This window comes from Hyperolius riggenbachi, chromosome 8 (assembly GCF_040937935.1).
Source record: "Hyperolius riggenbachi isolate aHypRig1 chromosome 8, aHypRig1.pri, whole genome shotgun sequence".
Classification (NCBI taxonomy): domain Eukaryota; kingdom Metazoa; phylum Chordata; class Amphibia; order Anura; family Hyperoliidae; genus Hyperolius; species Hyperolius riggenbachi.
In genome coordinates this window covers 192,830,062-192,844,598 of record NC_090653.1, presented here as the reverse complement: position 1 = coordinate 192,844,598, position 14,537 = coordinate 192,830,062, and the positions used below count along the sequence as shown (strand labels likewise).

Below are 14,537 nucleotides of genomic sequence, written 5' to 3'. Positions count from 1 at the left end.
AGGAAGTAGGTTGATGTACAGTATGTCCACACATAGAAAATACATCCATACACAAGCAGGCTGTATACACCCTTCCTTTCGAAACTCAAGAGATCATTTGTGTGTTTCTTTCCCCCTGCAGCTATCTTCCACTGAAGTGTCAGGCTGTTTCTTCCTGCAGAGTGCAGACAGCTATGCCTGTATGTAATTCCTCAGTATGTGAAAGCCCAGCCAGCTCAGAGGACGATTTATCCAGCTTGTAAAAGATAAGAGAGAAGAGAGAAGCTGCCATAATCTAAATTTCACACAGGCAGAGTGCAGAGAGGGGCCTGGAAGGGGGAGTTCATAGCAGAACCACAACACTGAAGAACTTTGCAGCCTTCCAGACACAGGCTGACAAGTCTGACAGGGGAAAGATACATTGATTTATTACAGAGACTGTGATAGCAGAAAGTGCTGCAGTAAGCCAGAACACATTAGAATAGCTTTTGGAACTTGTAGGATGATAAAAAACAGGATGCGATTTTTGTTACAGAGTCTCTTTTAAGATTATTATTGTTAGCTGTTAGTAAACCCTCATAAATAAATTCATTAAAGGGACGCTGAGCAGGTGATAAAAACAGAATTTACATTTACCTGGGGCTTCCCTACAGCCCACTGTAGGCCGCAACATCCTCCTGGCTCCTTCCCTGGTCCCGGCTCCGGTTACAGGATGACTTCGGACTAAAGTAGTCAGGTCTGCTTCCCGATTCCGTGGATTGCGGCATTACGCTGGCCGGCTACGTCAAGCTGGCGTGAGAGTCCAGTTCATGTGCGATTCAATCTTAAAGAACCCCGCGTGCACAGCACTCTCACGCCAGCCAGCGTGATGACGTGTAGCTGGCGTAATGCCATGCAAGCAGACCTGACAACTTAAGGCCGAAGTCATCCTGTAACCGGAGCCGGGACCGGGGAAGGAGCCAGGAGGACGTCCGGGAACCCTGCGGCCTACGGTGGGCTGAAGGAAGCCCCAGATAAGTGTAAATTCTGTTTTGATAACCTGCTCAGGGTCCCTTTAAATATTAACCTGGATTTGGCATATGGTAGGGGTTAGGGTACAGTTAGGGCTAGAATATGTGTAAAGGTAGGTGGAGGTGAAAGGTTTTGACTAAACCGTGGATTGCAATATGGGTTGGTTAAGGGGGAAATGGGGTTGGTGTTGTGATTGGGGCATAGGCTTAGAGACCGGAGTAGGATAAGGGGGAATTGGGTAAAGGGTTGAAACTTGGGGATGGAAACTAGGAGTGGGGTTGGAATATGGGGTTTAGAAATAAAAGTAAAATATATGTGCATACATATTACTCTGGCTGCAAACCATATTTATACATAAAATTTGCGATTGAATAAAGATGTCCGTTTTTAATATGTATGATGTAGTTAGTAATATGTACATGTAAGTTTGGATTAGGTTTACAATTGGAAAATATTTTTAACAACTAGGGCGCTGTTTATAAGAAACAATATTGACGAGCTTGTAATGTATAGAAGTTGTACTATTAAATTACTAGGCACAACTTGTTAATGACGCAAAGAAGCAGAGCCAAGCTGCAAAACATATAGGGCTTGATTCACAAAAGAGTGCTAACTGTTAGCACGGGCGTTTTCGCGCGAATTTTCGTGTTTGCGCGCGATCGCGAATTTTCACATGCAATTAAACATTTTTGCGCACAAATGAACATTTTCACGTTTGCGCGCGAAAACATTTAATTGCCCGCGCAAATTCACATGAAAACGGCCGTGCTAACAGTTAGCACTCTTTTGTGAATCAAGCCCATAGTCTTTGTGCAAAAAATATATTTTACAGTAGCCGTTGTATGACTGGCTCATTCTTCTAGAGAGGTAGTCTAACCTATCACTCTCTCTATTATTTTGGGCGCGCTTCCCAATAGCTGTGTTCAAAACTAGATTGTTTTAAGATTGTTATTATTATTTAGTATTTTTATAGTGCAACATCTTCCACAAAACTTTACAGAGTATATTGTCTTGTCACTTAACTGTCCCTTAGAGGAGCTCACAATCATGTTGTCTGCCTTCATACAATTTAAAGGGAGTCCGAGCTCTGAAAAAAAAGGAAAGTTGTACTCACCAGGGGCTTTTTCCAGCCCAGTGCTGGTCGGGAGGTCCCACGCCGGCGTCCTGGCTCCTCTCCTTCTCCCCGCTCCGGAATGGCTGGCAGGCCGCAGCCCGGGCGACACTCTCCCGAGTGTCGGGCTGCTTCTTCCGCATATGACGCGGATTACGTCACACGCCGGCCGCCTCGCGTCATCACGGCGGCCGGCGTGAAAGTACTGCGCATGCGCGCTTTGTTCGCACATGCGCAGTACTTTCACGCCGGCCGCCGTGATGACGCGAGGCGGCCGGCGTGTGACGTAATCCGCGTCATATGCGGAAGAAGCAGCCCGACACTCGGGAGAGTGTCGCCCGGGCTGCGGCCTGCCAGCCATTCCGGAGCGGGGAGAAGGAGAGGAGCCAGGACGCCGGCGTGGGACCTCCCGACCAGCACTGGGCTGGAAAAAGCCCCTGGTGAGTACAACTTTCCTTTTTTTTCAGAGCTCGGAGTCCCTTTAATACAAGTAAAACAGAAATCATAATTTTCCAACCTTCTCAATCCCCTCTCTCTGCTAGAAATAACTGTAAATGTTGTTTACATAACTTTAGCTCCCAAGCATCTTGTTTAGGGGTACTATTTTACTCCACATTACAGTACGTACATTTATTCTTAATATATCTATTTACTAATTTCCCGATACCTCCCCAACCTCATTTTACAAACCACCTTTTTCTAGCTCCAGTAAAGGCACTTCATATTCATATATACAGACCTTCTCAGAACTGCCTCCTAAAACACTTTTCTCATATTGCAATTCTTGAATGCTTTTAGTGCACCTTTAAAACGTACCTTTTTGGGATATAATTTAACATAGGACAAAATGTGACTATGGTCTTCCTATTGTAGATTATAGGGCTCACTGACAAGCAGTATAGAGTCTACTCACTTCACCATGGTTCCTCCCGTATCACTTTTACAATAGCAGGTGTTTGTCTCGCATTGTTGTCGCAGTTGGCTGATGGTGTAATGGTTAAGGGCTCTGCCTCTGACACAGGAGACCAGGGTTCGAATCTCGGCTCTGCCTGTTCAGTAAGCCAGCACTAATTCAGTAGGAGACCTTTGGCAAGTCTCCCTTACACTGCTACTGCCAATAGAGCGCGCCCTAGTGGCTGCTGCTCTGCTCTGGCGCTTTGAGTCCGCAAGGAGAAAAGCGCAATATAAATGTTATTTGTCTTGTCTTGTCTTGTCTTGTGCTCAAGTATGAATGATCACCTCACATACAGTATACCTCATACATTATCTGTTCTTACAACATCTTATTTCTCTGCAGGTCACGTATGGTCCAGATGCAACACAGTGAAACAAGTTCTCCAGATCTAAGAAAAAGGAGAGTTCATCAGTGTCACTTTGAAGGATGTAATAAAGTATATACCAAGAGCTCACATTTAAAAGCCCACCGGAGGATACATACAGGTACAGTGAATATTAGGTGGGTTTGTACTGAATATATGTAATAGATGCCCCCTCCATTCTTATAGCCATAATACAGATTATCTATTTTTTCCTGCAGCATCAAAGACCAAATCTGTCTTAATTGCACCAGATGTGAAATATAATATCTAATTTATTTTAAAAATTGGATTAGGGAGGGGACACTGTAACCAACTTCAAACTTCAACAGCACATTTTTACAATCGTCCCAGTGTATTACATAGTTACATAGTTATTTTGGTTGAAAAAAGACATACGTCCATCGAGTTCAACCAGAGAACAAAGTACAACACCAGCCTGCTCCCTAACATATCCCTGTTGATCCAGAGGAAGGTGAAAACCCCTTACAAGGCATGGTCCAATTAGCCCCAAAGGGGAAAAAAATTCCTTCCCTACTCCAGATGGCAATCGGATAAAATCCCTGGATCAACATCACTGGGCATTACCTAGTAATTGTAGCCATGCATGTCTTTCAACGCAAGGAAAGCATCTAAGCCCCCTTTAAAGAGAAACTCCAACCTAGAATTGAACTTAATCCCAATCAGTAGCTGATACCCCCTTTTACATGAAAAATATAATGCTTTTCACAAACAGACCATCAGGGGGCGCTGTATGACTGATTTTGTGCTGAAAACCCTCTCACAAGAAGCTCTGGGACCGCGGTACTCTGGGCAAACTGCCACAATGTAACAATGTTCACAGACAGGAATTAGCTGTTTACAGCTGTCTCTTACAGCCAAAACAGCTAGGAGCAGCTACATAACCTGCCCACAGTAAAAATGTCACCATGTAATAAATGTCAGAATGTAAATCGGGGAGAGGAAAGATTTTACAATGGGCAAACACTGACTAAATCATTTATACATAATTATTGTAAAAAATGAAGCACTTTTTTTACTACATTATTTTCACTGGAGTTCCTCTTTAAATGCAGGTACAGAATTTGCCATAACTACTTCTTGTGGCAATGCATTCCACATCTTAATCACTCCTACTGTAAAGAACCCTTTCCTAAATAAATGGCTAAAACGTTTTTCCTCCATGCGCAGATCATGTCCTCTAGTCCTTTGAGAAGGCCTAGGGACAAAAAGCTTATCCGTCAAGCTTTTATATTGCCCTCTGATGTATTTATACATGTTAATTAGATCCCCTCTAAGGCGTCTTCTCTAGACTAAATAAATCCAGTTTATCTAACCTTTCTTGGTAAGTAAGACCTTCCATCCCACGTATCGATTTTGTTGCTAGTCTCTGCACCTGCTCTAAAACTGCAATATCTTTCCTGTAATGTGGTGCCCAGAACTGAATTCCATATTCCAGATGTGGCCTTACTAGAGAGTTAAACAGGGAAAATATTATGCTAGCATCTCGAGTTTTTATTTCCCTTTTAATGCATCCCAATGTTTAATTAGCTTTAGCTGCAGTGGCTTGGCATTGAATACGATTATTTAACTTGTTGTTGATGAGTACTCCTAAGTCCTTCTCCAAGTTTGATGTCCTCAACTGTATCCCATTTATTTTGTATGGTGCTAGACCATTGGTACGACCAAAATGCATGACTTTACATTTTTCAACATTGAATTTCATTTGCCATTTATGTGCCCATATAGCCATCCTATCCAGATCTTGTTGCAGTATGTCCCTATCTTCCTGAGAGTTGATGATTCTGCACAATTTTGTCATCTGCAAAAATAGCAACATTGCTTTCTACTGCAACTACTAGGTCATAAATATATTGAAGAGCACTGGACCCAGTACAGACCCCTGTGGGACCCCACTGCTAACAGTCACTCATTTTGAGTATGATCCATTGACCACAACTCTTTGTATTCTGTCCATTAGCCAGTTCCCTATCCATGCACACAGACTCTTCCTCAGTCCTTGCATCCTCAACTTTTATGGGGAACAGTGTCGAAGGCGTTTGCAAAGTCCAAGTATATCACATTTACAGCATTCCCAATATCCGCATTAGCGTTCACTACCTCATAAAAGCTGAGCATGTTAGTCAAACAGGACCTGTCTTTAGTAAACCCATGCTAATGCTGAGAAACAAGATTATTTTCTACTATAAAGTCATGTATAGTATCTCTTAGTAACCCCTCAAATAGTTTGCATACAACTGATATTAAACTTACAGGTCTATAATTTCCTGGATCTGATTTTTTAATAATGGGAAAACATGGGCTGTACCCCAATCCACTGGGACTCTGCCAATTGAAAGAGAGTCACAAAAGATAAGATAAAGGGGTTTATCTATAACTGAACTTAATTAAGTTTCCCTTAGGACCCGAGGATGCATGTCATCCGGGCCAGGTGCCTTGTCTATTTTTAATTTATTTAGTCTTGCCTTCACTTCTTCCTGCGTTAAGTATTTAATATTACAGTTGGAAGATTGAGACTCTTCTGCATCTGTAATTTGCAACAGTGATGTTTCCCTTCTGAAGACAGCAGCAAAGAAAGCATTTAATAACTCTGCCTTACCTTGGTCATCCACCATTGAGTTCCCACCCTCATCCTTTAGGAGTCCAATACAGTCAACCTTTCTTTTTTTAGAGTTGATGTACTTGTAAAACTTCTTTGGGTTAGATTTGATATCCCTAGCGATTTGATTTTGAGCTTCAATCTTTGCCAGCCTAATTTCTTTTTTACAACTTTTATTGCACTCCTTATAATTGCTTAAAGGGAACCTAAACTGAGAAGGATATGGATTTTTCCTTTTAAAATAATACCAGTTGCCTGAATCGCCTGCTGATCCTGTGTCTCTAATACTTTTAGCCACAGCCCCTGAACAAGCATGCAGATCAGGTGCTCTGACTGAAGTCAGACTGGATTAGCTGCATGCTTGTTTCAGGGTCTGATTCAGCCACTATTGCAGTCACAGAGATCAGCTGGACTGCGAGGCAACTGGTATTGTTTAACAGGAAACATCCATATCACTCTCAGTTAAGCTTCCCTTTAATGCAGCCTCAGTCCCCTCCTGTTTTAGGACCTTATAGGCATTCTTTTTCCCCTTCACTTTATCTCTAACCTTTCTATTCATCCATGGAGTCCTTTTTTTATTCCTAGACGTTTTGTTTCCATATGGGATATACATACTACAATATTGATTGAGAATAAGTTTAAAGTTCACCAAACTTAGTGCCTGCCTGAGTTGATTGAATTTTTCTTTTCTAGAATTCATAGTTTTTAGTTGTGCCTATCAGTCACTAGATCAAACGTTATCATGTTGTGATCACTATTTCCCAAATGTTCTTGAACCTGCACGTTTGATACATTATCTGGTCTATTTGAAATGATCAAATCCAGTAACGCATTCCCCCTAGTTGGTTTTGTTACCATTTGAGTCAGGTAACTGTCCTGTAGTGATGCCAGAAATCTGCTGCTTTTACCAGAATGGGTAGCCTCAATACTCCAGTCAATGTCTGGAAAGTTGAAGTCTTCCATAACTATGACCTCATTTTTACTTGCAGCTTTTTCAATCTGCTGTAGTAATTGCAGTTCTGCAGCTTCATGAATATGTAGTGGCCTGTAGCATACCCCAATAACCAATTGCCAACCTTTATTTCCACCATGAATATTTACCCAAACGGACTCAACATCTTCGGGAGAAGATAATGGAGCACCTGGCGCTTACAATAATGGTACAGATCAATGTGATCAAGTTCGTCCGTCCAGAAAAACTGTGCACTGCAAATACTCGTGGACAACAATTCCTGAGAGACAGTTCATATGTGTGACACAGTACCTTTTGGGAGTATGGAAATACCTCCCTATCAGTGTGCAGCGTCCTCCGTATATTGCGTACGATTGTACGGGGTCCGCATGGACAGTGGAGCTGTATGCACGCGGATGGTCACGCGGAGATGCGGAAACAGTCTCCTTCCCCTTCCGCCAGTGGTGATGTCGCCGCTCGCAGTCCAATGTGTTCCAGGACTATGCCGGCTGGTTCCTGGTTATGGGAATGCAGAGGGGACAAACACCATAGTGCAGACTGCGCCCAAAGTTGACAGACCCACACAAAATTGCACTTACAAACAAATTCTTGTGTTTATTGCATATCTAAAAGTATTCCCAATACGGATTTCGGCCATATGCCTTCGTCAGGGGATTACAGAAAACAAATTTCACAAAGTATATATATGGTTGCCAACTCCTCCCACCTCCCCTGCAGTTGATAGCCGGCACTACGGGGAGCCTGGAGGAACATTTGGAAGTTCAGTGTGGCATTAACCCATTGCTTAACAATGCAAGCTATGCATAAGTTTCCACTTTGCACTAATTAAAACAAATGGAAGTTCAGTGCGGCATTAACCCATTGCTTAACAATACAAGCTATGCATACGTTCCCACTTTGCACTAAATAAAACAAATGGAAGTTCAGTGCGGCATTAACCCATTGCTTAACAATGCAAGCTATGCATAAGTTCCTACTTTGCACTAATTAAAACAAATGGAAGTTCAGTGCGGCATTAACCCATTGCTTAACAGTGCAAGCTATGCATAAGTTCACACTTTGCACTAATTAAAGCAAATGGTATGTGCATAACACAATCAAAAGCTAAAAATAAGTAAATAAGTGAGAATAAAAATCGCTATAAAGATAGCGATAGAAATAGCATAAAAAGTTAAAAACAATACCAGCTATGATCATTCATCTTTAATAAATTAATTCAAATCTATGTGAGCATTTAATCCTCCACGTTTTAATGTGTCTAATTGATAGATCCACCTAGTTTCTAACTGGGATAGAATATTGATAGTACTCCCCCCTCCAATGTGGTTTTACACAGTCTATAGCAAAACACTTAATGCCATTTGGTGACCGATTGTGGCACTGAGCAAAATGCTCCGGAATACTGTGTTTTTTGTCCTCGGGATTTTTTATGTTGTAAATGTGCTCTGAGAAGCGTTTCTTGGCCATCCTGCCAGTGCGGCCCACATACTGTAGGCCACACGGGCAGATCACCAAATAAACCACCCATTTAGAAGTGCAAGTCAAAAACTGATTGATTTTAAATTCCCTCCCATTAACTGAAGAGGTGAAGGTTTTAGTGGTGCATCCACCAAACTCAAATATTTTACACAAATGTCTTTTTTTACAGGGGAAAAAACCTTTCAGATCGGGGAACACACGTGGTCTCCTAGGGATGCAACAATTTTTTACCAGTTTATTTGCTACATTAGGGGGTCTCCTATAAATAATACAGGGTTTTTTAGGGAGATGGGGCCTAAGAACTGGATCTTTCTTCAAAATTCCCCAGTTTTTGTCTATAATGTGTTTGACAGCATGATGATTATTCGAAAAAGTGGTTACAAACGAAAAATCATTGGTGGGGTTGGTGTTGCTAGTCACGGTCTTTTTTTGCAGACGGACACTACGCCCCTCCTGCAACACCTTGCATCTATCTTTACGTACGTCATCCACATTATAACCTTTCGACACAAATCGATCCTCAATGATCTGTGATTGTTCCCAATAATCGCTCTCATACGTGCAATTGCGCATGATTCTGCAAAATTGTCCCCTAGGAGCATTGTTCAACCACGGTCGGTAATGGCAACTATCATATCTAGTATAGGAATTGCGATCGGTGCCCTTAAAGAAACACTTAGTTCTCCAAAGCCCGTCTTTAAGAAACACTTGCAAATCTAAAAAATTGGCTGAAGTGATGCTATACATAACATCAAACTGTAAATTCCATTGGTTCTCATTGATGTGGTCAATAAAAGCAAGTAAAGAAGGCTCATCACCGCCCCCCCCCCCCCCCCGAAATAAATACAATCATCGATAAATCTTTTCCATGATATAAGTGGGCCCCCTATATAACCCTCCACTCAACATCTTCACAATCTTCATCCATCTCGTCATTTAGGACAGCTGTAAAAGAGTTCTCAACAAAGAAACAAACTCTAAATTAACTTGCAGTGGGTTGCAAAAGTATTCGGCCCCCTTGAAGTTTTCCACATTTTGTCATATTACTGCCACTAACATGAATCAATTTTATTGGAATTCCACATGAAAGACCAACACAAAGTGGTGTACACATGAGAAGTGGAACGAAAATCATACAGGATTCCAAACATTTTTTACAAATAAATAACTGCAAAGTGATGTGTGCATAATTATTCGGCCCCCTTTGATCTGAGGGCAGTCAGTTGCCTATAGACATTCTATAGGCATTCATGCTAATGACTAAATAGAGTGCACCTGTGTGTAATCTAATGTCAGTACAAATACAGCTGCTCTGTGAGGGCCTCAGAGGTTGTCTAAGAGAATATTGGGAGCAACAACACTGTGAAGTCCAAAGCACACACAAGACAGGTCCAAGACCGGTCAGGGATCAAGTTATTGAGAAATTTAAAGCAGGCTTAGGCTACAAAAAGATTTCCAAAGCCTTGAACATCCCAAGGAGCACTGTTCAAGTGATCATTCAGAAATGGAAGGAGTATGGCACAACTGTAAACTTACCAAGACAAGGCCATCCACCTAAACTCACAGGCCAAACAAGGAGAGCGCTGATCAGAAATGCAGTCAAGAGGCTCATGGTGACACTGGACAAGCTGCAGAGATCTACAGCTCAGGTGGGAGACTCTGTCCATAGGACAACTATTAGTCATGCACTGTACAAAGTTGGCCTTTATGGAAGAGTGGCAAGAAGAAAGGCATTGTTAACAGAAAGCATAAGAAGTCCCGTTTGCAGTTTGCCACAAGCCATGTGGGGGACACAGCAACCATGTGGAAGAAGGTGCTCTGGTCAGATGAGACCAAAATGGAACTTTTTGGCCAAAATGCAAAACGCTATGTGTGGCAGAAAACGAACACTGCACATCACTCTGAACACACCATCCCCACTGTCAAATATGGTGGTGGCAGCATCATGCTCGGGGGGTGCATCTCTTCAGCAGGGACAGGGAAGCTGTTCAGAGTTGATGGGAAGATGGATGGAGCCAAATACAGGGAAAACTTGGAAGAAAACCTCTTGGAGACTGCAAAAGACTTGATACTGGGGCGGAGGTTCACCTTCCAGCAGGACAATGACCCTAAACATAAAGCCAGGGCAACAATGGAATGGTTTAAAACAAAACATATCTATGTGTTAGAATGGCCCAGTCAAAGTCCAGATCTAAATCCAATCGAGAATCTGTGGCAAGATCTGAAAACTGCTGTTCACAAACGCTGTCCATCTAATCTGACTGAGCTGGAGCGGTTTTGCAAAGAAGAATGGGCAAGGATTTCAGTCTCTAGATGTGCAAAGCTGGTAGAGACATACCCTAAAACAGGGGTCCCTAGCCACCGGGCCGCGGCCCACTGCCGGTCCGTGGGCAGTTCCCAGCTGGGCCGCGGCGGGTCTGGCCTCTCGCCCCTCCTCCCCCCGCGGCCGCCGCTTCTGTCACCTTATGAGCTGGCGGCCGCTTCCTGTCACAAATTCCCCGTAGCAGCTCTCCTCTGTGTAGCATCTCCTTGTTACAGCAGCGCTTCCTGTGCAGCTGCTGTAAGGAGGGAAGGAGGCGGGGCAGCGGCTTCCTGTAGCGGCGATCGCCGTTACCATGGGAACCGCTGCCCCGCCTCCTTACAGCAGCCGTGCGACGCTGCTGTAAATAGAAGATACTGCACGGAGGAGAGCGGCTACGGGAATCTGTGACAGGAAGCGGCCGCCAGCTCATAAGGTAACAGGAGAGGCGGCCGCGGGGGGAGTGGGCTTCACTGGGGCACTATACTAGCTATCCTGGCGAACTATACTAGCTATACTGGGGCACATGGGGCACTATACTAGCTATACTGGGGCACATGGGGCACTATACTAGCTATACTGGGGCACTATACTAGCTATACTGGGGCACACTGGGCACTATACTACCTATCCTGGGGCACTATACTAGCTATCCTGGGGCACACTGGGCACTATACTAGCTATACTGGGGCACACTGGGCACTATACTAGCTATCCTGGGGCACTATACTAGCTATCCTGGGGCACATGGGGCACTATACTAGCTATCCTGGGGCACACTGGGCACTATACTAGCTATCCTGGGGCACTATACTAGCTATCCTGGGGCACACTGGGCACTATACTAGCTATACTGGGGCACACTTGGCACTATACTAGCTATCCTGGGGGACTATACTAGCTATCATGGGGCACTATACTAGCTATACTGGGGCACACTGGGCACTATACTAGCTATCCTGGGGCACTATACTAGGTATCCTGTGGCACATGGGGCACTATACTAGCTATACTGGGGCACATTGGGGTACTATACTAGCTATGCTGGGGCACACTGGGCACTATACTAGCTATACTTGGGCACTATACTAGCTATACTGGGGCACTCACTATATTAGCTATACTGGGTCACTATACTAGCTATACTGGGGCAACTATACTTGGTCACTTTGATACTAAGTATACTGGGGCAATATACTAGCTGTACCGGGGTAACTAGATTCCCTATACTGGGGCAACTGTGCTTGCTGTGCCGCCGTGAATACCGTCCCCCCAGGCCCCAGAGAAAAATTTGGACGGTTACCGGTCCCCGGGCCGAAAAAGGTTGGGGACCCCTGCCCTAAAAGACTGGCAGCTGTAATTGCAGCAAAAGGTGGTTCTACAAAGTATTGACTCAGGGGGCCGAATAATTACGCACACCCCACTTTGCAGTTATTTATTTGTAAAAAAAAGTTTGGAATGATGTATGATTTTCGATCCACTTCTCACATGTACACCACTTTGTATTGGTCTTTCATGTGGAATTCCAATAAAATTGATGCATGTTTGTGGCAGTAATGTGACAAAATGTGGAAAACTTCAGGGGGTCGAATACTTTTGCAACCCACTGTATAAATGAAAAACATATTTGTAGCTTAGGAACTTGGCTTTTTAAATTTATGCCATGAGGGTATATCACTATTATTTTTGCAAATAAGGTCTTGTAATCATCATCAGGACCAGACCACCGGGACGTCCGATAGTCTCCGGTATCGGTTCGATTATCGAGAGACTGTCAAAGTACCTCGACCACCTCCTTAGACCGCTGTTGACATTGGTGCCGTCGCATCTTTCAGACACCATCGACGTACTTGAGGGCGTCGAGGGCCTTGATTGGCATGTGGGGGATAGGCTGGCCACTATTGACGTGGTCAGCCTACACAGTCGGATACCTCACGAAGACGGCATTGCAGCCGTCGAGTCGTACCTCAGGCGCGGTACACGGACGGATGAACATTGTGACTACATTTGCGAATGCTTACGATTTGTACTCACCCATAACTCCTTCTTGTTCAGAGGGAAGTGGTACCAGCAGGTGTCAGGCACTGCCATGGGAACGGCGGTGGCCTGTACATATGCGAATCTCTTCCTGGCCCGATGGGAGGAGATCTGCATACACAGCAGTACCAATCCATTTCGTGGGTTCCTGCGGAGGTGGTCGAGGTACGTGGATGACGTCCTGGTGTTCTGGTCAGGCACTGAGCATGATTTCTCCTCGTTTTTAGAGTATCTCAATAAGAACCAGATCAATATGAAGTTTACAGCAGAGATTAGTATGTGCCAAATTAACTTCCTGGACCTTGAGATTGTGATCCAAGATGTTCATCTGGTAACGAAAGGCTACCGTAAAGCTTTCACCCGCCCTGGGTAACAAAATCAACCCCCTACGGACAGTTTCTGCGACTTCGCAGAAATAATAGTGAGGACTCTAAGTATATCGAGCAAGCAGATGAGCTAAAAGCACGACTACAATTTAGAGGTTATGATCCCTCACTATTAGAAGAAGCAAAGGACAGGGCCTTCCTGAGACCTAGAAGCGAGCTGATTAAGAGGAGACATCAACATGGAACCCCTAAGAATCGTCCAGGCACCTGCACTAGACAGGTGTTTGCATTCGAGTACTCGCCAATGGCGACCACCATTAAGGGGATCATCCGTAAAAACTGGCATGTCCTACAAGGTGATCCACTTCTTGCAGACGTCACCTCGATGCCCCCGTTGGTAACCTTTAGGAGAGCTCCGACTCTAGGCGACATGCTAACCAGTAGTGAATACACGAAACCACAATCAGCAAACTGGCTCAACACCCTTAAACAACCAGGCAATTATCGCTGTGGCACGTGCGGGATCTGTAACCAGATCTTTAGGCATGAGCCACAGACATTGGGAGGTATCCCTGTTAAGATCAAAGATGTCCTCTCATGTAGGTGTAAATTTGTGGTCTTTTGTGTATTATGCCCATGTAAGAAATTCTACATTAGACAAACAACCAGGGAAATGCAGGTCAGGATCAAAGAACATTTCCGCGGGCGTGGCTAGCGCGCAACAGAGATGGCCGCTTGAAGCACGAGCTCCGATAGAGACTCCTCTCCTGCTAAGGTGCGCACCTTCCCTACGACATGGCGACCAAGGGAAACAAGACCGGTCAGCCCCAGGGACCTCAGGGAGACTCCGGGTGTCGTTATGGGAGTCGTAATATACCCTCCATGTTTAAATCTCGGGCAGAAGAGCACGGACGAGAGTCTGCCAAGATGGCGCCGGCATCCTCCCATGCACAGGCCGCAGAGAGCAGTACGGGAGCTGTAGCTACACAAGAGTCCGCAGTGAGTGTACTGGACATGTTTACTTACATGAAGCAAATGCCTACGATGTCAGATATGACATCCCTGGCTACTGATATAAAGAACAATATGTCTGGGGCATTATTGGATCTCAAAGAGGACCTGCAGGGACTAGTTTCCCGCATTGAAGAGGTTGAAAAAGCAGGAGATAATAGAGACGCAGCGATTGAAGAGCTGCAACAAGCCTCAGTGGCACATAATCTGCATCTGATAGAAACAAATAGGCATCTGGAAGACTTAGACAACAGGGGAAGGAGACATAATATCAGGGTGAAGGGGATCCCCGAGTCTGTTCAACAAGAGGATATCCCATCTGCCTTGCTATCTATTTTAAAAGCTTACTGGAACGCCCCAAGGACTCTCCTATAG

General features: G+C 44.3%; 1 protein-coding gene across 2 annotated transcripts in view; it reads left to right on the top strand.

The window, feature by feature from the left end:
- Positions 1-14,537, top strand: part of LOC137527527 (Krueppel-like factor 8) — a 414,406-nt gene that overhangs the window by 381,525 nt on the left and 18,344 nt on the right. The window contains exon 5 of one of the 2 annotated variants that reach the window (XM_068248061.1): positions 3,399-3,541. In XM_068248061.1, coding sequence (XP_068104162.1) covers positions 3,399-3,541 — 143 coding nt within the window. Of the gene's footprint in view, positions 1-3,398; positions 3,558-14,537 lie in introns of both variants that reach the window. The other variant, XM_068248062.1, reaches the window with a different exon arrangement.